The 22,096-nt window shown below is 35.4% G+C and overlaps 3 protein-coding genes across 4 annotated transcripts in view; 2 read left to right on the forward strand and 1 right to left on the reverse strand.

Moving 5' to 3' along the window:
* Positions 1-7,895: 7,895 nt before the first annotated feature.
* On the reverse strand, positions 7,896-15,795 carry LOC137385859 (YTH domain-containing family protein 3-like). The gene is made up of 5 exons (XM_068072437.1): positions 15,666-15,795; positions 13,063-13,105; positions 12,012-12,097; positions 8,667-10,070; positions 7,896-8,188 (listed from the first exon to the last, which is right to left on the reverse strand). Exons 1-5 carry the CDS (start codon positions 15,684-15,686, stop codon positions 8,171-8,173), a joined length of 1,572 nt encoding a protein of 523 aa, XP_067928538.1. The 5' UTR covers positions 15,687-15,795; the 3' UTR covers positions 7,896-8,170.
* Positions 15,796-15,863: 68 nt separating this feature from the next.
* Positions 15,864-19,736, forward strand: LOC137394641 (rRNA 2'-O-methyltransferase fibrillarin-like). Its single transcript, XM_068081399.1, has 5 exons — positions 15,864-15,988; positions 16,233-16,463; positions 16,593-16,687; positions 18,245-18,317; positions 19,025-19,736. Exons 1-5 carry the CDS (start codon positions 15,958-15,960, stop codon positions 19,537-19,539), a joined length of 945 nt encoding a protein of 314 aa, XP_067937500.1. The 5' UTR covers positions 15,864-15,957; the 3' UTR covers positions 19,540-19,736.
* Positions 19,737-20,011: 275 nt separating this feature from the next.
* Positions 20,012-22,096, forward strand: part of LOC137385331 (protein scribble homolog) — a 64,224-nt gene continuing 62,139 nt past the window's right edge. For both annotated transcript variants that reach the window (XM_068071781.1, XM_068071782.1), the window contains exon 1: positions 20,012-20,329. In XM_068071781.1, the coding sequence (XP_067927882.1) occupies positions 20,168-20,329 (162 nt within the window). In that variant the 5' untranslated portion in view covers positions 20,012-20,167. The remainder of the gene's footprint in view (positions 20,330-22,096) is intronic.

Consider the following 22,096-nt stretch of genomic DNA (forward strand, 5'->3'; position numbering starts at 1 on the left):
CAGACTGCCGTATTTTCCATCGTTAACAAATCATTAAGACAGACGCCATTAATGACATTAGAGGCAAGTCGGAAATAACCAGATTCTAAAAAAGAGCACAACAATGAGGTGTCTGCATATTTAATAATATTTAACTGATTCTGCTTTGTCACGTTTTGATTTAAAGTGAATTTTTATTCTCTGTAAGTGTCTCAATACCAGCAATTCTACCTGTTTAGGCAATTGTGTCAGTTTACCACAATAGCTGATTTGAATGTTTAATTTAAAAGACTATAAATTTTCTTTGACACTATGTCTTTGTTACTTACATCACTCATTTAGCGCTGCTAAAAAAAGGAGTGAAATTCATATGTTATCTTATTATCATTGATCAGATCTTTAAAGAGGGATCAATAGTATGAAAATATTGCTACATTTTTATTATTGAAAACTTCAAAAGAAAAACAAGCGTTGTCCCAAAATATGAAAGCTTGAAAAGATTAATTTAAAAGTTTGTAACCTTGCTTAGAGTAGGTTTTTAATAACATCCGTTATGTATACTATTGATAGACAATCTACAGCTGACTGACTAATTAGGAGTTACCCTCTCCGTATAGACAACTCCATATATTTTCCATATCATTACACTTATATGTTGATCTACATTAGCCAATCAGATTATTAGATTAATTAGCTGCTGACTTAGCGCTCTTCCTGTTATGCTGCAAAAGCCTGTAATTGTACAAATATTATTACACCACTGTATTACACCACTTATTACACCACTGTGTATTACACCACTGATTCCTATCATCTCTACTCAAAATGAGTACCCAAAGCAGAAAACTCACTCACTCAACATATAATCCTTCTAAAATTAATAATGCTATCTATAAACATTCTAATTCTATTATTTCAGCAATTCTCTGCGTAGTCAAGTCAAATTGTCATGACATATGCTTCCGCTAGTTAGTATAGACATAACCTGTTTTCCATTAACATATGCTTCCACTAGTTAGTATAGACATAACCTGTTTTCCATTGACATATGCTTCCGCTAGTTAGTATAGACATAACCTGTTTTCCATTGAGGTATGCTTCCGCTAGTTAGTATAGACATAACCTGTTTTCTATTGACATATGCTTCCGCTAGTTAGTATAGACATAACCTGTTTTCCATTGACGTATGCTTCCGCTAGTTAGTATAGACAACCTGTTTTCCATTGACATATACTTCCGCTAGTTAGTATAGACATAACCTATTTTCTATTGACATATGCTTCCGCTAGTTAGTTAAAGATATAAGCAAGAGAGTTTGCAAGCACTAGAAAGATATAGCTATGGGCTAATATAAAAGTTAAAACATCACTCGGCCTCCTCCTCTTTCTTGTCAACATCATGAGAGTCGTGTCATAGAACTGCTGGTACTTTACATTGCAAAAACGTTTTAATGTCTGCAGATCAATATACATAGCTCAGCTTATTGGTCACGCTTGGTTATACGGTTGCTTAGCTTTTTGATGTCTTAGCAATCACTGATGTTGTAGTCTTCTCATAAAGAGCCATTATTTTTTGTTTTTAGGTTTGCCTGTCACACTTGGATATTCATCAGAATTTTCAACAGTAGCAGCCTTTGTTGTACAGTAGTACCGCACAGTTTTAGATCCTGAGCTCTGATTGTAATAGTACGTAGTCATAAAAATTTGCATTTTAATATATTGGATACAATTGAAAAACCAGTGTTGTTCACAAAGTAAAATGAAATAATCAGTGTTGTTCAACAATTGTTGTAGGGAAACACTGGTTTTCCCATTGTAGCCAATATTTTAAAATTCAATTTACTAAAACCACACTCATTTTTTCACTGTAACATTGACGTCACATTAAACTACATATATGAGTTCATATGGTAGGACATAACTCCAAATTGTGACAACAATGGTTTTTCCTTTAAAGTCTTGAATTGGATCATACAGTTTTATTGTAAAGCTCTGCTTTTTATAATTATAAATCTACATCGTTTTTATAGCCTTTTAAAGAAAACAGTAGTTTTATTGATTGACCATGCAAACTGCTACAATACAAGAAGCTTAAAGAGCAACTTTGAGCATTATAATGGTTATGTTTAAAGCTAATTCTTTTAAGTAACTTAACATCTTAAATATATCTGAGAGCACAGAATGTAAGTTCGGTAGACATTGTTAATTGCAAATGGTGCAGTAAAGAAGAAGTATTGAATTGTAAAGTAGTAACTCAAAACACTGGTTTGCAGCATTCTGTTAATAGTGCTTCATTTATTGTAGCAAAACTCAGCAACATCTGTACATTGTATGTTATAATCCAAAATTAGTCTTTATAAATAGTTGCAAGTATAATAGGGCTAAACATAAGTCTAAGGAAAGTTATAGAATGAAAGTAATGGTGTGTATGATATAAATCATAGTACAATCTCGAAAAGAAAAACAAGACATTTCTTGAGCTATTCACCAAATGCTGAATGAGAATATTTTTTGAGCAAATTTTGATAAAGAAGTTACTAATATAGCACAAAAAACCGTGCCGGGCTAGTTATAACACATGAAATAAAGATTTATCTTCTCTTGTATACGTATCATTTTTAGAAAAAGAGTACACAACTCGTAATGCTATATTTTGTTTTAGTACATTTATATAAGCGCTTATCCAAAGCAACAATTAAATAACCTTTTGATTTGACCATTCAAAAAAAAATTTTTAATTTTTCAAATTAAGAGCTAAAAAGGGCTATTATTTCAATAAATAACAAGCCTCCTTATATAGAAACTTATTGCTCGTCTACTATGGCTCAGATATATTGTTTCAAGTCAGCCCATTGTTGAGAAAATATCCCTTCTGATACTAAATAATTGTTCTTGTTTGTGAAATCAAAACGACCTGATAGTAAAAGAGAATTGCTGAAAAAATTAGATTTTGTTTTGAGAGTGTTTAACAAAATACATCCCCAATAATATGTGGTACTTTGAATCAGAACAGTAAGTGACAGCATTTTAACAACTACTATTTATTACAACTGTCATTGTTGCTACTGTATGAGTTGATAGACCAAATATTTTGGTAAACAGGGAAAATTTCACAGAATTTTTGCAATTAAAACTACAAAACCCTAAAAGAGTGTTATACGACACGCTTTCTTCCAAGAGTAAACAACTACTGTAACCAGTATCCCATAATAAATAAGTGCAGCATTTTTGCTCATAGAGAAATCTTTATGTAGCTCTAACTTGGAAAATGTTATTGGAAGGCCATGTTAAGAACTATCAAGTCTATCAAATAAAACCTGATAAAAAAGGTGAAAAAGCGATTTCAAGGGTGGTAAACATGTTTCTCTCTCTATGTACCATGTCCTGTGAGAACGTAGGCAATCATGATTCTCTCCACTGTCTATAACCATAACATTTTTTGACAGGTTTCAACTGTGGTGTGCCATTGCCTTCTGTAGGGTGTTTTTATCTCTAGCTAGCAAGCTATTGGCTCGCGAAGGAGCTTCTCCGTCCTTCGCCAGGTTTTATTTTAGTCCTGCAGAGTTGCCAGCCAGCCTCTCTGTTGGAGTGCAGATGTGGGAGCCGGTTTAGTTGGCCGACGACACGACCAGAGTTGGCACAGGACTAACTGTGGTTAAATGCCCTTCCCAACACCACCAATGGTATTTACGTAGTAAGCATGTCTCAAAGCAATGTAAAAGCATCTACAAGGTATCGTGGAAATCCCACTCACAAAGGTAAAAATTCTTGTCAGACACGACACCTTGTCATAGTCATTTAACAAAACTTCTAGCTATTTAATGGGCTGCACATTTACCTGAGTATCCAGCTATTGCCAGAAAATATTGCTCAATCTGTATGATATGTCAAGGCTAAGATAGCTACGTAAAGCTAAGATAGCAACTCGTCTACAATTGGTGGTTAAGGATGTGTTAAATTTATAGTTTCATCATTTCATTTCTATTTATTTCATTGTTTATGCAGTAAGAAACTTGGTGTTCCAAAGAGGAATTATTAGTAAAATTCTATTTTATAACTCAACTTATTTTACCAACTAGTTGGGTATTTTTCCATTCAATAGTCAAAGCAAACACAGAGCTGAGTACATTATAAATATTTATTCATTGTTTTACCATTAAGCTCACATGATTTAACTCTATGCAGCATTGTTCATATTTATCCAGCTTAGAGCAAGTCTTATGGCAGCCATTTTGTTAGGGAAGTCTGAGAGTCCTTTTGTGAGCACATACGCTTGGACTGTAATTGAAACCAGACCTAAGGAATGCCGAAACTTATAAAATATGACTACTAGGAAAAAGAGGCCCGTGAATGAGCTGCAAGGGCAAGTAAAAGTTCCTCTCTGCTTCCTCATTCATCATGTTGAACGAACACTATCAGACAACAGCGAACATGTGACCGGACCTTGAGTCCAAACTACTTCAAATCATGCTGTGGGACATTCCATGCATGTAATATCATCATTGTATCAAAGGAGGAGCATTGTTGGGTAGGTTAGTACTGCGTCAGAAAGAATGCTTTTCATTGAAGCTATACAACTGAAAAGATGTACATGAAGTTTGATTTTGCCCCCTAAGAGCTAGCGCCTCAACTCCAAGTATAACTCACAAATCTGACTGAAGAGAATATTCTAGAAGATAACAAAATTGCGTAAGAAGTAGAAGAAGAAAGGCTGTACAGTTAACGAAATGTTGATCTCTGTTCTTACAGGTAGATATGAGTGAAAATGAAGGCCAGCAGAAACTTCAGAGACAAAGGTTGATCATTTCAGCAAAGATAACTGTCTTTAAGGTATGGGTATTGTAAAGGAATTTACTGTGCTTTCTTTACTGACTCTACTCCTAAACTCAAAGAAACCACTCAGTATGCTTTTAGTTTAGAATATATATACCAGTACATACATATATATATTTGCTCGACTTGAACACTATGGAACCGGTATTGACAAAGTGCAAACACACTCTACTCTCTCGACCTTCTCTTGGTCTTCATTTAGTCCTTGTGAGACTTAGTCTCTGCCTCTTTCTAGGTCAACTTCGGAGCTATTCATGAGTTGGGTCGACCTGAGCTGAGTCGACGTTCCACTTATTAGATCAGTTTTTCCACCACAGCATTTTAATACGACAACTGTGATCAATTTCTATTTTCAAATGGATTTGATTAATGGTACACCAAATATGATATTTTCTATAAGTCTTACTCATGTTTGTTTCACTTGACAGAACCATTTTTTACCCAAAAAATGCTGTAAACAACAGTGGCTGTGTTACCAAAAACAACGAAAAGCAAATATCAAATTTATATATATTTACCACATTCATGCAAATGATCACAAAAATCAAGTATAAAGATATCCAACATAAATGGCTACCTTTATCAAAGCAGCAATCTAAATGAGTCAGCAATAGCTACATTGGAAAGGGATTTGCCAAAACTGCAAGCAAGATAGAAAATGCCACGAATCTTAGACCTCTACAGAACAATATATGAAATATAAACTAAAGCTCATGACGAGAAGACCACTAGCAAGTTGTGAGCAACTTTATAGTTATAGCATTTTTTGTGAATAACATAGTTTTCATACAAACCTTCCTTTGAAAGAATGTATTCCTTTGGCCTAACCAACCTGAAATAAAACCTTCTTTCAATGGCGTCTATTTAAAGGAAAGTTACCATTTTTATTTTAAGATTTTCCAAATCGAAAAACACTGAGTAATAGAAATCTATTGACTTTTGCCTCATGAATATCTTTAAAATCAAATATTGACTAGATTATTGGAACAGTCATATTTGTTAATAGCAATTCCTACATACACAACTATTTCAGAAACTTAAAAAATGTTATACATTGTTAACATTGCAGCAGAACTTTAGAATTATAAAGCCACAGTTTGTGTAGCCTTACTTAATATGCTGACACAAATGTTTGCTGAGGTATGCAGGGCCAAGCTACTTGGTGAAACAATACTGTGGACCCGCTGCCTTATTGACTGCTGACAAACAGCACATAAAATCAATCCTACCACCATAAATCGGCACTAACGGTAAATATCGGGAAAGTTTGGATAATGAAGGTGGCAAGTAGATTTTAGCTCTTAAAGGGGTAGACATGACATACATTTGTTATAGAGAGTAAAACAAGGAGTTGTGATATATATGCAACTCTTCCTATTTTGTACCATATCGAGGGGCTCAAATGAAAAGCTCTATTATTTTGGTAATTCATCTGATTTCTGAAACAGCAGGCTGATTACCAGGTATGTTAAAATTACATAAATTTTAACTAAATTACGTAATAAACAATGATGATAGCAACATATAATATTAAGTAAAAAAGAGTTACTGGATCAATATGAATCAACATCGTTGCAAGAATACTACACCCATGTGACAGGAAACCAGCAATTCGTTTTTACTGTTAGGCCATTTAGTTCTCTGTTTAGCTACTAGTTTTAACTTAATAATAGCGTGGTCACTTACACCAATAACTCATCTCTTGATATTCCCCAACAAGTGTCTGTCTGAATATTACACCACAGCGCGTGTATAACCAAAATGAGCAGTGTTTATTCTCTAGTGTTACAATACTTTGTATTCTGTATCATATTTTTAGACGCTACAGTTCATGATCGTTATCAACAAACTCTGCCGATGAGCTGTTTCCAACTTGTCATAACATTGTTTCCGAGTTACATATAAGTTTTTCAAGGCTATTTGCTTGCTCAGTAGGCCCCTAAGGAATTAATTAAGGAAAATTTGCTTCCAAAGGATGACAAGCAGAGTAAATTGTATTAGTTGGGCAGCCTACTAAGTAATCATAGTAGCTACAGTAATAATTACACTTCACACCAACGGAGAGCGCTTGAAATGGCCCTTTGAATATTAGTACAAAAATGGTACGCAAACCATTGTTGTATAAAGTACCATATCCATGCTTACTGAGTACAAATGCCTCTATAGTAGCCGAACCATCAAAATGTGACTACTTCTATGTCATTATTCAGCATCAGATTCGCCTCCTGTTCAGTGACCAGGAAATTTTAGTTATTTGCTGACAAGAGCGATTTGGCACCTGCCCTGAAATGTTTGAAGATGCTCTATGAATGTCTCTTTGATACCATCCTAACTTTTGAAACTCTAGGAAAAATGTAAGTTTAAACAATTAACTACACGGATAACCACTAAAAAAGAAACTGAATTGTATGAAATGCACTAGGTCAAGAGAAGGTCACACTTACCTGCAGGAAGAGACAACAAATTTCAATGGACAAGTGAATCATAACTTCGAGACCATCTACGTACATATTAACTTGAAAATAGATTAAATTACGGTATACAAGTATTAGTATTTTATTGTTTAGCATATATAAAAACAAATTATTGATTTAGGAGTTATTATTTTCATTACTCAAGACAACTCCACAATTTACATATACAATTGATCTTGAGCAGAATCATCTGATAGATATAGAGCAAAAGGACTCATAGAAAGCTTGTCTATTGCAAGCACAGCAATATTGTGCTATGCTTGTAATAGACAAGCGCACTAATTCTCCTCCACAATGGCCTGTGAGCCAATTCGTATATTCTTTCTTTGGTGCACATGGACATCGAAGCCGAAAGGTAATGAACACCTCATTTTGCCAATCATGAAATGTGATCAGAATCTCTCAAACATTAACTAAGATGTGGCAAACAGCAAATTCTAAAAGCAGATGAGCTTGTTCATCAATTATATTTGTATGGATTCAATTTTATTGTTAGACGACTGTGACATCATAGAGCTGCAGATGTTTTTGAAAGTATTTGATTGCCAATCTTAAGATTATCACATATCGCTAATGTGATATAGAGAACATTGACAATCAAAAGAGCGCCTTTACATATCACTGTAAACATATATTTTAAAGTTCATCGGTATGCAAGTCTACACAAAACTAGAAAATTATAGAGTCACCAACATACTGAGCAACCTGGAAATCAGACAAGTCGACTGTAAGCCAAAAAAATTTGTCAAAAATTCTATGACTCAATCATATTAATTAGGACCAATAAACCGTAAAACATTGACAATAGAATATACATCGAATGATTAAACAATAACTGGGCTCATCGATGTGTCGTTTACTGCGCAGACAGCATAGCAATCTAGCTCAATTCTGAGCCCCGTTCTACAACGAAATCGCAAACTGAATGAGCAACAATTAGAAACAATCATTCACTATTATTTTCATATCTTTAATTTGATAAATGTAAGCATGAGCCAGAAGCACAACGATGCAAACGAGCCACAAGCAACTGGTTGAAAGAATTCAACTTGAGTGACTAACAAAATGATCTTCACACGGACAGCAAACATAACATAGGTAAGAAACCGTAGACATACAAGTACCAAACACAAGCTATTCGGTAAACAAGCGTCAAGAACCAAGACATATCATGCCCCATGAGCCCATTTCATTAGATTTGATGCACGGGTCCCTTGATGCAAGTGAATAGTGCTAAAACCACTTGGACCTTTACTTGCCATTGAAACAGCTCTGAGGGATGCTTAGTCGGATTCAATGTAACACAAGTCCTAATTTATTTACTCATATCACAAAATCATGAAAAGCCAGAAAGCTAAAAGAAATACTGGCTGATACTTACAAAGATCTTGGGTGACATTTTCTTTCTTTCGGCCATATCACCCCCCTCTTCTACTTCTTTCTTTTCATAATGGCTGAAGTCGTCGAAGATTGATGTAGTATGTTTGTAGTTATGTATGTGTTTCAAAACTTGCCTTCCTTTATCATATGGTACTTCTTGTGTGTCGCGGGAATTTGTCACAGGTTTGTTTTCATTATTTTCAAGTCGAATGTGGCGAAGTACACTATTTGGAACATCTTTCACATAAATCCACTTTATTTCCATACTACCTTTCCATTTATCTTGTGTCCAGACACCCGCATGTGTCTGGTAGTCTACACCAGACATCATCTGGGCCATGCCACAGAAATGGCCACTACCATTAACTGAGTAGAACAGATAAATTGGACCCTTGCCTTCTCTGTCTTTAAAAGCATCATCTAACCGCTTGTTACCATGTTCAGTGCTGCACCAAACGCGATATTTGATGGCCCGATGAATATCGTCCTCAGAGTAGCTTTTAATAACAAAAAACCTAGCATTCTTAGGATTCAATTCGAATGACTTCGGATTGTAAGCGTTAGACTGCTTTAGCTGGCTCAGAGTCGTATCAGTTTCAGACTCTTCTGAACGCTGACCAGAGGTACGATCAGCATTAGAAGCGTTGCTGTTACGATTACTTCTAGGTGCTGACCAGTTGCTAGTCCGTTGATTTTGGCCTCCAGAGCCACCCCTAGAGGCACCTTTTTCCCAGCTGTTTTCTGAAACTGATTTGGCTGGCGGCGATGGTCTAGTCAAAATCTTGGGTGCTACCGGAACTGGCTTAGCCGGAGTTTTGGCAATGTTTGCCCAGGAAACGCTCTTGGGTTGTTGAGATGTTGAATTCGAAGCAGATGCACTAGAGTTATTTATGTTACCACTCTCATGCAATGATGTCTCGCTCGGCGATTCCTGACTGTCTTCTGCATCACCACTAACAGTCACTTTTTGCAAGCTCTGGTCTAGATCTGCCACCTCATCTCCTTCCACAACAACATCCTGACCGTTAGTCACTGGCAGCTGATGGTTACCAGCTGGGCTAGGATACACTCCACCATAAGCTTGGTCCATCGATGGTATATAGGTTTGTCCGTCCACAATTTTCATTGGATCTTGTTGCACAGAAGTTGCAGACCATTCGGGATAGTCACTAGCGCTGTAACTGTTCCAAAAGCCAGCTGTGTTGTACCCGAAGCCAGGAAATTGCTGCATATAGTCTACATTAGGCTGTTGACCATAACTTCCCAGATATGACAGCGTGTCAGCGCTAGATGTTGCCCAAGGAGTCGTGCCATCAAAAAAAGCATTTGGATAGCCGATAGTTGGGTAATAACTGTAACCTTCCGGTGTTGGACTGGGCATCTGCATTGTGGCATTGTACTGTGCCTTCAAGCAAAATGAAACTTGTATAATCCCATTAAATCAAATTTCAAACAAAATGACAACATATGGTTTTATACTACATAGATGGTTCTGTGAGCGATCTTGGACTAACTACATTTAAACAAGAAAATGTAAGGCTGTCAAAAAATCGGCAATACGCTTTTACTAGGTTGTCACAATCAATTAACCAAAAGCAGTTTTTTGAGAAACTACACATTTTCTGTTTGCCATTATTACGAAGTGTATCTGTTGGTTTGAAAGAGTTATGAGCAGTGTGTAACAACAAGTTTTCATTGAATTAAATTAGTTATATCATTGGAAAATTGCATTTTACACTGGTGTAATCATGTGTGTCCTAGGCCAAACCTTTAGTACCACTTTTATTAATAGATGTTCCTAAAACTGTATCTCCAAATCACTTGATCAAACATAACTATACAAATTAATGAAGAGTTGGATGTTAAAGAAATTTGCTTTGATTGTTTTTATCAACTAGTAAAGATTGTGGTTTTACAGTTCTGGTCAGAGAGTATAACAAGGAATTGGGTAAATGTAATTGGTTAAGCAAATTTTATTACTGAATGATATATCAAAACAGTTGAGTCAAGTTCAAGGAAATACAAAGCTAATCATTTTTGCCAAACTTTTGCAATGGCAATGCAACTGCGTTTTTATATCCTACAAATGTAGAATAAATATTTTGACAAGTTTTGCTATGACTATTGCAAATCGAAACATTTTAGGTGGAGGCCCTAATAAAATAGTTGCGAAGCAAAATACCATATGGTACCTTATAACTCATTGTCATCACAATGGGATTAATTATAATCAAACCACCAGTGAGTTTACTTGGAAATATCGTATGTGAAAAAACCAAAGCATTTGCTAAATATAATAGCTTTCTCATGAGTACTGTTAATTAGTATTTTATGCGACTAAAGATAAACCATTTTATCTTGTAAAATTTTTAACACATCTATTTGGAAAGATTTCAACACTATATATTCAGGGTTCCACTACTACCTTGGACAAATCTAAGTTACCACATCATTTATTTTAAGGTTAGCCAAGTTAATATGCAAACACTATATCCCAATCCAATGTATCTAGCTACTTCATTTACTAGATAGAACTCAACTTGGATAACAAAAATTCAACTCATATAAAAGAACTACCAAAAGCTTTATTCACCTCATAAGTGTTATACAGGGCAAATATTTATATGCTATTGTGAACAAAAGCTCTTTCTGCGATGAGTAATGAAATATTTTCAGCATAACCTATATGAAGCACAACCAAAATTCACGCGCATTAGTTTGCGCATGAATTTTGGTCGCACATCAATGCAACCTAAACCATTTGCACGCCACAAATGTTGGTATCATACTCTTTCCAGCAACAAGAAGCACACAACTTGTGATATCACCAGAACCAAATTACTACGAGGTAAGGAAGGAAATAATGGCGGTCCAGTCAAGACAATTATGGGTTCAAGTTAATGATTGATCTCGGATCTGACAAAACAACTTGTTTGTTTTAACGCTACAACACCATGCACAACAGTTCACAGTGAATCATACCTATCTAATAATGGGTTTACAATTCAACCATCATACACTAGTTAGCAACAACTATATATTCCAAAAACCATTGCAACAAATTCAACCCAGAATTAATCACAGTGGTTATTAGTAGTTTGGGCTTACCATCATCGTTTCAAACCGGGCCAACGCCTACAGATGCAACACAATTATACCTACACTTGTTTTCACAAAACATAAAAAGATGAATTTTTAAATTATTCTTCACATGTAGTTGTTTTTTGCGAGGGACACAGTAGTTTCCATTTTCACCAGTGGAACGATCAGAAAGTGACATATCTACACAGTGATGAGTAACGTACAAAAGCCATACTATGTAAAAAACAAAATCTGTTACTTTTACCTGCTGAGGTAAAGGCTGGGCATGCATTTGCGTATGAGCTTGGGTGTATTCATACTCATCATGCCTTACTCCGCTGCCGCCATTCACTAAAATATGATTAGGAAATTATATTTAAAGTAACTCGGGTTATTATGTCTATTGTAATAGTTTACACAGGAGATACTTTGAACACATTGAAAAAGTAAATGAGAAGCATGCATCAAAATTACACCTCATGGACATTATTCTCCATAGAAGTGCATTCTTTTTAACGAATCTCTGGGTGAAACCAATCTATGGTTGCAGGATTAGGACAAATTTACTTTTTGATAAGTTGTATTAAAAATCGAGAGACGATATTCTTACTGCTAGCCAGTTTTAGCAACTAGTACAATGGTTTTTCTATAATTATATCAAGTTATATGCCTCTTTTTCTACTTTTAGCTGCATGCAGCATTATTGTAAAATTGTATTTTCGTCGCTCGAGACATACACAGTTAACCACGAGATACAAATAATAATATAAATGACAGTATACAGAAAACAATGCAAAAATGAACTCATCTTTGAAAAAATGACTTGTAGGTACAAGAGTGAAATGATTGATGACGTGTTAAGCCGGTGCCTCTCAATTATTCGCTCTTATAACCTCTATTGAGAAGAAAACATCTTGCCTTATACCCCTGTGGCTATAAATAATATCATTTGTCTATAAAATGGCTACGACCACACCTCTGCATAGAAATACATTTTTATTAATTAATGTTGAAGAAAAAATAAAGTAAGAAGACCAACTTACAACATAGAATAAATTTATTAGCTGTATGCGCCTGGTCTGTGTGAGGTGCAACAAATCCCCTACACCCCTGGTACGAATTCTCCATGTACACATGATAATGAGAGCGCTACTGCTCCTAATGCAGGGGAGGTGCAATCACAATTTATTCTAGGACAACAAGAGTTTCTCAAGGTCACACACACCCACTCATTGATGGAGCCTCACACCCTTGCAGGAGGAGGCATACCACTATTTGCGAAGGAATACATTATGCTAAACTGAGGTTTTACATACCTTGCCCTGGATGGGTTTGTTGCTGCTGCTGATTTTTACCTCGCTAAAAAAAAATAGAATTGATAACTACCACTTCTAAAAACTTTTTAATGGATATATGATATGGATGGTTTTAGAAATTCCACATATCCACACATTTACATGATGAAATATATAAGTTTAACTGACTTAAAATTAGTGCTGTTTTTTTGTATATAAATCTACACAAAAAAATGTAATTGAAATGTATAGAACTGAAATTGCAAGACTAGGCAATTACTCTTCCTGTATATTTGATAAGCTCAAAATTCTTATCAAGTTAAGAGATAAAGTAGCAGAGTAAGCTTTGTATAATCAGGAAACACTGTAACATGAAGCACGAAAGATTAAACATGTAAATTGATTTTCAAGGAGAAGTAAATATGTAGCTGTGTAAGTGATGTCTAGCCGAAGCAGCAGTGACTCCAATAAATAGGTATTATTAAACAATTTCGGTAAAACAAGCCCAACCCGTGGCCTGGGTGGTACACCCTAAGTGACCTTAGGATGTAGCCTGTCTTGACAAACTGTTGTTTTGCAGTTGTCCCCCCCCCCGTCGAGCGGGCGAGCAATACAACAGCTTGCCACAAGACGTACTGCATGTGATGCATCAGCTCCATTGGTAATCATAACGAATTTCACGCAAAAACTTATGTAGCAAAAAATAAGATTACAACGTTTAACCAATGACCAGTCTCTGAGGCAACAACTTAGGCAACAACTTAGGCAACAACAATGACTAAACATGTCGTTATTTGTGCGCTCAGTCAGTTTTATTTCTATTTTTGTATCAGTCAGTTTTATTTGTTCTTATGGATTTCATTTTCATTTTATTCTTAAGTTCTACTAAAGTTTCCAACAGAGACTGGTCTTTGGTTAAACGTTGTCATCTTATTTTTTTCTACATAAATTTTTGCGCGAAATCCGTTGATTACCAATGGAGCGATCGCCATAACATCGCAACCAAGCTGCATAGACGGAAGAGAACAACTTCCTTTCAGTGCAGCTGATGCATCAGGTGCAGTACGTCTTGTGACAAGCTGTTGTGTTGCTCGCCCCCTCGACGGGGGACAACTCCGCAAAAACAACAGTTTGTCAAGACAGGCTACTTAGGCTGTGGCCTGTGAAGATTCATATTAGACACGACAAAATTCAGCATTATTTGGCTAAATTAGTAAACTTTGACCCAAGCCGCACTAAAATTCATTCTTGTCAATATCATGTCAAGTTGTTGGTATTTAATGCAATAGCCTTGTATAATTTTATTTTTGTAATGAAAAACACTTTTAATGTACTACATTGGTACAGCAAGTGTCACCGAGCATGGTTTTAGAGCAGAAATATACACTTTAAGGACCATAGCTAGCACCAATCATCACCATTTTTCCATCAGTGCAGAACTATTACTAGTGTTTGCAGCGCAAATCGATCTTGTCAAACTGATAAGTAATTAGGGAGTAAGTAATTTGTTGTAAGTTAATGACAAACAGCAATCATCTTAAAATAATTCACATAATTATTGGAAACATTTTCCCTGTGACTATGAAATCAGTGATCACAAATTTCCATAACTCCTTGAAAATATTTTTGTCAGATTTTTCAAAGGATCATTAGTACAGAACATTCATTTGCAAATGTGTAGAAAAAAACTGTTCTGAGCTAAATAATTATTACATCAATTTTACCTCAGCCCTGCATCCCAGAAAGCTGAGCCAACACACTCTGCTGATTATAGAACACAGCTAGATTGTCTAAAAACTTCATTAGCTGAATAGGTAAAAAAAGATCTTAACCAGTTTCTACCTTTGAAATGAAACTTGGCTGAGTTGTATCAGGCGATACACAGGCATAATCTTATAAGAATACTATGTAACAGTAAAGTAACTGATAACTCAAAATCATGTCCCAAACTGTAAATACAAACCGCAATACAAGTGTTGTTTCACTGAGCCGAATTACATGCATATTTCCGGAAATTCATTTTGACAGTTATATGGCTTTATGCCACCTTTTACAAACATTTGAAGCCAGCAATGCATATAACTGTTCACGAATTTTTCAAACAAAGCATAGTTTTTAGAAGTACACAAAAAATATTAATATCAAAAATGTCACATGAGCTAGCCGAGAACTAGAAACAATCAATTCTTACCAGGCAGACTTACACGATCCATTACGCAAAATGTTGTAAAAAAACAATTTAATAAGCCAATCTAAACCGAACTTTAACATTAACTAACTAATAAACAAGTTGATTCTTCGTTAATTGTTATATACAACCAGTTGTAGCTTCTTCAAATCATCAGAGATTACATATGTAGCTTTTTAAAGTAATTTCACAAATAAGGATAGGTACACAAGTTGGATAAGCAGTCTTCTTTCTATAGCCCAAATGTTACTAATCGCTAGCCAACCGTCAATGAGAACTCTCATAAGCTATTCTTGCGACTAACCCGCATAACGAATGTCCGACGCTTGTAACAGATGTTTGCTAGCTTACATTTAAATCATTTTTAAGACAGATTAGTCGCTAAAGAGTAAAATTATTCAAAAATAAATCAGCCAATATAAACTATACCATATACCTGGTCTATCCGAGCAGACATATCTTATACAATCGAGTTTATTGCACTGCTCATGAATACCAACAACAACTCCAAGACAACAATTACAGGAATGCTCAACAATGGCGATGAACCTTAGCCTCGCTCTCAATTCACGACACGTGACTTTATTGATTCTTCGAGCGAACAATCGACCAATAAGCCATTTTATGCGTTCCTAGCTTCTTTTCAAGAAGAGCACATGTGCGAGCTAAGCACGATCAAGGAAAAAATATAGCGTGACATATTAAAATAAAAGAGGGGTACGCATAGAATGGGTCCACCTGGATTTTCTCCACGAGGAGGTACGTTATAATTGCATGTGAAAAAAACTACGTAAAATATAGCAAACAAGCGTTAATCGTAAGTTTGTTATAAAATGCCGATTAGTTTATATATTGTTGAAGTATTAATGCATGACCAGTATGATTTTGTAGAAAGTTTTTGTTGTCTTAAATTTGGAGAAACTATAATGATTTTGTTACTAAATCATATAGTGGTATAGCATTTTGAGAGTTCAGCAAAACCATTTTGTGTTCTTTCACACAGGTGGCAGAGGAGGCTTCTCTCCAAGAGGTGGAAGAGATGGGTTTAGTCCACGCGGTGGAGGGAGAGGCGGTGGTAGAGGTGGTGGAAGAGGCGGTGGAAGAGGTGGTTTTAGTCCTCGTGGAGGCAGCAGAGGTGGTTTCAGTCCTAGAGGTAGAGGCAGCCCAAGAGGCCGAGGTCGCGGCGGCTTTAGAGGTGGTAGCAAAGTTATAATCGAGCCGCACAGACACAAAGGTGATAAAACTATGTCAAGTATTAACATAGTATGTGGCAGTTGCTATAACAATTTCACTGATGCAGTTTTTGTTTGTCCCTGTAATTTAGTATGTTATTAAACAATGAAAAATGTACTTTATGTTTTAGGAGTATTCATAGCCCGAGGGAAGGAAGATGTGCTGGTTACAAAGAACCAAGTTGTCGGAGAATCAGTTTATGGAGAAAAGCGAATGAGCGTCGAGGTAATTCTATAGTATTGAGGTTGTAATTAATGAGATGCCAGTCATGAATGATTTGCAACATCCTATATAATAGTCCTTAAAACTGAATAAAGGGTATTTGTATATAAAAGTGAATTTATATTTGCAAATAGAAGTGAAATTAGCAGATATTTAATCACAATTCTAGGAAAAGTTACTATTAGACTACCAAGTTGTTGTAATTGATGATTTTACTTTTACACATATCTGTAAACTTGAGGTCTGTGTCTAAAGGTGTGAGAGTCTGCCTTTTGCTAGAATGTTTACGAGACAGACAATTTAATTGAAATGTGTACTTTTCTCGTGTAGTAGCCCAAGTCTGTCTGACAAATACAAGGCGGCGTTGTGATAATTTGCCTGAACACACTATTTTAAATGTAAAATCAAAATATAAAAGAGCAGAAATCTTGCAAAGGTCTTTCATCATAATATTTTTAGAAGTCTCGTCTCTGGTTTGAATAGGCTCGTAGATTTAGTTACTGACGACGTGTCTTTGCAGATTTATAGCGTTTCACCAGTAGGTAAAATTATTTTATTGGGGAAGATCGCTGAAAATGCTCAAAAGGTTTTCCTAAAATTCCTAAATGAGCGAAAACAGTCTGTTGAGCAACAATTTTGTATTACTTCTTTTGTACTTAGTATATTCACACAGTTTTGAGATGCAGTCCATAGATTAATTTTTGTGCATTCAATGCTTAAAAATAACAATAAAAAGTAGGCACGAAATTCATCCATATACACCTCTGCTTACTTTGTGGTATTGGCTGATATAATTTATAACAAATAGCTAAATGGCGTATAATATACAGAATGTAACTTCCTTTTGAAAATTACTTACTAGCTAAAATTCTTCTGGATGAAAGTGGAGGCACGGAAATAATAATAAAATAATTACGTAGTCTCAAGAAATAATTGGAACCCCGTAATATGAGTGCGACTTAGACAAGACAAGGTAAGACCATTTCAGGAGGGCTAGTCGTGACTGGAGATTAGCAGTTTGTACCTAGAATTTTTGTCATCAATTTGAAATAATTTTTTATAGAAACTAAACCTAATACTGGCTCAGGCCGTGTTGCCCGAGTAAAAAACCTTCCCATATACAAAATAGGTTAATAAGGAAAAGCTAAAAGCACTATATTGAAAGTTATCATTTTTACAAACATCTCATCACTAAAGTAAATATAAACTAAAAAAAAGTTTGTTGGAAAGATATAAATGATCAAAAAATGTACAAAATGGAACTTTACTGAATGGAGATTTGTTTTCGTGCTTGGTTGTGTTCTACTTGCGATCATTTATTTCCAGTCCAAATTTCAGAAACTATCCGAAATCTTATAGTTACTTGTAATCTTTGTCAGCCTGCATAAATCTTAACAAACAGCCGTTGTATTAAATGGCAAACCGAAAATGGTGCATGTATTGTAGTGACATTGATGTACATGTATTAGGATCCTCTCAATATTTTTATTAGGTTAAGACAAGACTTAACTATGGAGACCTTTTGATGTATATTTTTGACAAAGTGATCTTCTTATTTAGGAAGGAGAAACTAAGATTGAATACAGAGTTTGGAATCCATTTCGATCCAAGCTTGCGGCTGCAATCATGGGTGGTAAGTTGACTTCAAAAACGTGTCTGAGCCACTTGGATATATTTCAGATCATACAGATTTTTACTGGGACTGTCCAATGTCTCATCAACAGTGTTAAATTATGTAATCGTATTGCTCACGCAATCACTAATGATTTGAAGCTCTGATGGATTTATTAGTAACGATGATTTCAGCACCCAGATTTTTCGACATGCAATGTGAAATTTGAACAAGTATTTGACACAGCATCAGAAGCAGTTTCTTTTCTAGCCTACGACATCGAAGTTTCTCATAATGTAGCAGTTTTGTAAATACTGTAAAATGTACATATGTACTCGATTCTCTCACATAGTTTGGTGATACGGCGTATGTATAGCATTAAATTGTGTTTTATATCTTCCTTTTGCAATTGACAAAATAAATTAAAGAAGGCGCTTAGTAATCGTTGTAAGGAAGAACTTGAAAGTGAGAAGAAAAGCAATCCTGGGCTGAAACTAGGTTGTAGTTCTTGTAGTCTAGTTAGTCTGGCCTCGTACTCTATTTACCACCTCTAACCTATGCTCTTTACGCTTACACCATCATCCACTTGTTAGTAAGACCTTTTTTGTTGATTTTAAGCTTAGTGGTTTAGTTTCTTACACATAATCACATTCATCAAGTTTTTTTCGTTTTATTTATATTAAAATGCTGTTATCTCTGAAGTACTAAAAAGTTTTCTTTTTTTACAGGAGTAGACAACATACACATCAAACCTGGTGCTAAAGTTCTGTACCTTGGTGCTGCGTCTGGCACTACAGTAAGTCATGTTTCGGACATCGTTGGCCCAACTGGTCAGGTCTATGCAGTAGAATTTTCACATAGAAGTGGAAGAGACCTCATCAACATGGCCACAAAGAGGACGAATGTAACGCCAATTGTTGAAGATGCGCGTCACCCTCTCAAGTACAGAATGCTTGTTAGCATGGTCGATTGTATCTTTGCCGATGTAGCCCAGCCTGATCAGGCTCGCATCGTTGCTATTAATGCTCATCATTTCCTCAAGAATGAAGGCTTTGTGGTTATCTCTATTAAAGCTAACTGTATTGATTCGACTGCTGAGTCTGAGGCAGTTTTTGCTAGCGAGGTTAGCAAACTCAAGAAAGAAAAAATCAAGCCAAAAGAGCAAGTCACTTTGGAACCATATGAGCGGGATCATGCTATCGTGGTCGGTCAATATAGACCTCCACCAAAGAAGAATAATTAATTGTCATATATTACAATTTTAATAGCTGTTGCGGACTTCTGCACAAGCATCTGTTCCCGTGTCTGCCCAGATTATGTAATTTTTGTATTGTCATAGTACAAGATTTACACATGAAATAGTACATGCCCGCTTTTTTATCCTTGATTATATTTCCTACATCATTGTATATACAGTAATGATAAAATCCAGTAAGTGAACATTCATTTCTTGTTATTATGCATATATTACAGTGTAAAAGTTCTGTTCCTGTTGACTATCTGTGAATATCATTAACAGTTTAAAAAAGTTAACAAAGTTGAAAATAATTGCGAGACCTAATCTATAGCTCAGGAAGGCTAGTACGCGATCGCGCGCGTTCCTCATTCCGATAAACGTTGGAGTTGTCTAATACTACTCGTCGGTGACATTCTACTTCCTAATAGGTGGCGCTACGACCACAACAATTGATGACGTTTTCACTGAAGAGGATTTTTACCATAGAGGTAGAAACGACGAAAATAAATTTAGTGTCGCCAATTGCGAAGTTACTGCTGACCTAGTTTGATGTCGTAGAATGGGGAATATGCGTACATGGTACACATGAAGATTAACACCAGCTTAGCCAGCGTCTTCCACAGGAAAACGCATCATGTTCAAGTGCATACCTATATTTAAAGCATGCAACAGACAAGTAGATTACATTGATCGTCGCCATTGCAGCTTAACTACTGTTCCTGATGAAATTTTACGCTATGCAAGATGTCTAGAAGAGCTATTACTGGATGCTAACCAAATACGAGAGTTACCGAGAGTAGGTTAATTTTACGTTTCTTCAAATGATATTTATGATGTTTCAGCAATTACTTGTGCAATATAAACAGGTTGTGTGACTTGTGTCAACCTTTTGAGAAGTAAAATAGTTCGTATTTATTTTTGTTAGGTTCTATTAATGACTCTAGATCTAGTCTTATTTATGATTACAGTCATCGAGTAGGCATGTTTTCGTTTTTCATATTTGCAAAGTTTGGTTATTTGGCTCAGTTGAGTGTTCAATTGTTCATAATTGTTTTCACAACTAGCAGTAAAAGCTCGGATGGCACCAAATAAATATAGCTAACGCATTTTGTCTTTGCTACGCTGGGTTGTCAACGATTAAAATAGGTGATGATTGAAAGTTATATTGCAGGTTCTCGCTAATAATTATTAACAGGCCTGCCAACCCAAGAGTGGGACAATGCGTGAGATTTGGTTTTGGGGCAATTGATGTATCAATGATAGTATATATAAAATTGTGGAAATTGGGGCAAAAATCTCACGCATTTTCATTTTTTCTTTGGGGTCATTGCTTGAGTCTCACGCCCAATGCGTGAGAGTTGGCAGGTATGGTTATTAACCTCTTTTTTAATTTGCCATTCGCTTTCATGTGGACCCAACAAAATTCAGTTGTAATGGAAGTCGTAACAATATATTTGTTGCCCTTTGTTTTACACTGTTGAAAGCCTTGTGTTAGATTGGTCTGAAATAAATAACTTGGCACTATAACTCAATTTTGTCAACCGATTGGGATTGGTTACCATAATTGCCTCTAGTGTCTTTGTACACTGTTGGCAAAACTTCACTCTAATGCAGTTTGTTAAGTTTGATATATAGGCCTAATGTCAAATAGCAATCCTTGTTGATATAACGAGCCACTCATATCGTATGCACGTACTTGCAAAATAAAAACAAATCTGCGGTCGAACATATCTAAGCAGTCAGAAGACCACTGCTCGGTAATGGTGACAACTATGAGTGACTTGTCAAGGTTTGTTCTCAATGTTTCTACAAATGTCTTGAATAAAATGTCCGTTTTATCAAACTCATTCAAGATGGTATGGTCATCTATTGCATACAAAGGTTTGTGCAGAAATCTGCATTAAATATTAACACTGTTCTCTATTGGAGCAAATATTCCTATGAGACCATGATTCAATTTGTTTCATAGCTTAAAAGTGTAACATAACATTTTTAGCGTACCTATAAGAGCTTACCTTTTCTAAAAGCTTTACCATGGAGACATGGAAGTGTAATTAAAAGATTGACCCTGCGTAGGTTTTGATTGAAATACTTCTAAGTTTAATCTAGTTTATTTATTCTTCTGTTTTATATCTTCTTTAGTTTTTAACTAATGTTCTCATATCTACTTGAAAAACTGCAATGCTTTGAGAAACTTTGAGGGTTGTATGTTAAAATTTACGTTAAAAATATATTTGAATAATATTGCTAGACATTTACACTGTATGTTGGAAAATTCATATATCAAGGCAATCGTAAATAGAAGTTTGCCTGTACCAGTCTTTGTAAGCACCCATTAAAAATTTTACGCATGTTTATAATTAGAGAAGTAGTAATCAATTTAACAATAACATTGCAAGAACATAATTTGAGTTACTAGTTCTATCACATGCAGATCTTTTACTTTTTTACTAATTAAAATGATAACCAGTAAGTCAACCTGTGCATATTTGGACTTTAGCTACACCATTAGTTTACTTTAGTATATGTATATTAAAGCAGCTGCTACCTCGACTGAAAATTT

Source organism: Watersipora subatra, chromosome 1, assembly GCF_963576615.1.
Source record: "Watersipora subatra chromosome 1, tzWatSuba1.1, whole genome shotgun sequence".
In the NCBI taxonomy this organism is placed as follows: domain Eukaryota; kingdom Metazoa; phylum Bryozoa; class Gymnolaemata; order Cheilostomatida; family Watersiporidae; genus Watersipora; species Watersipora subatra.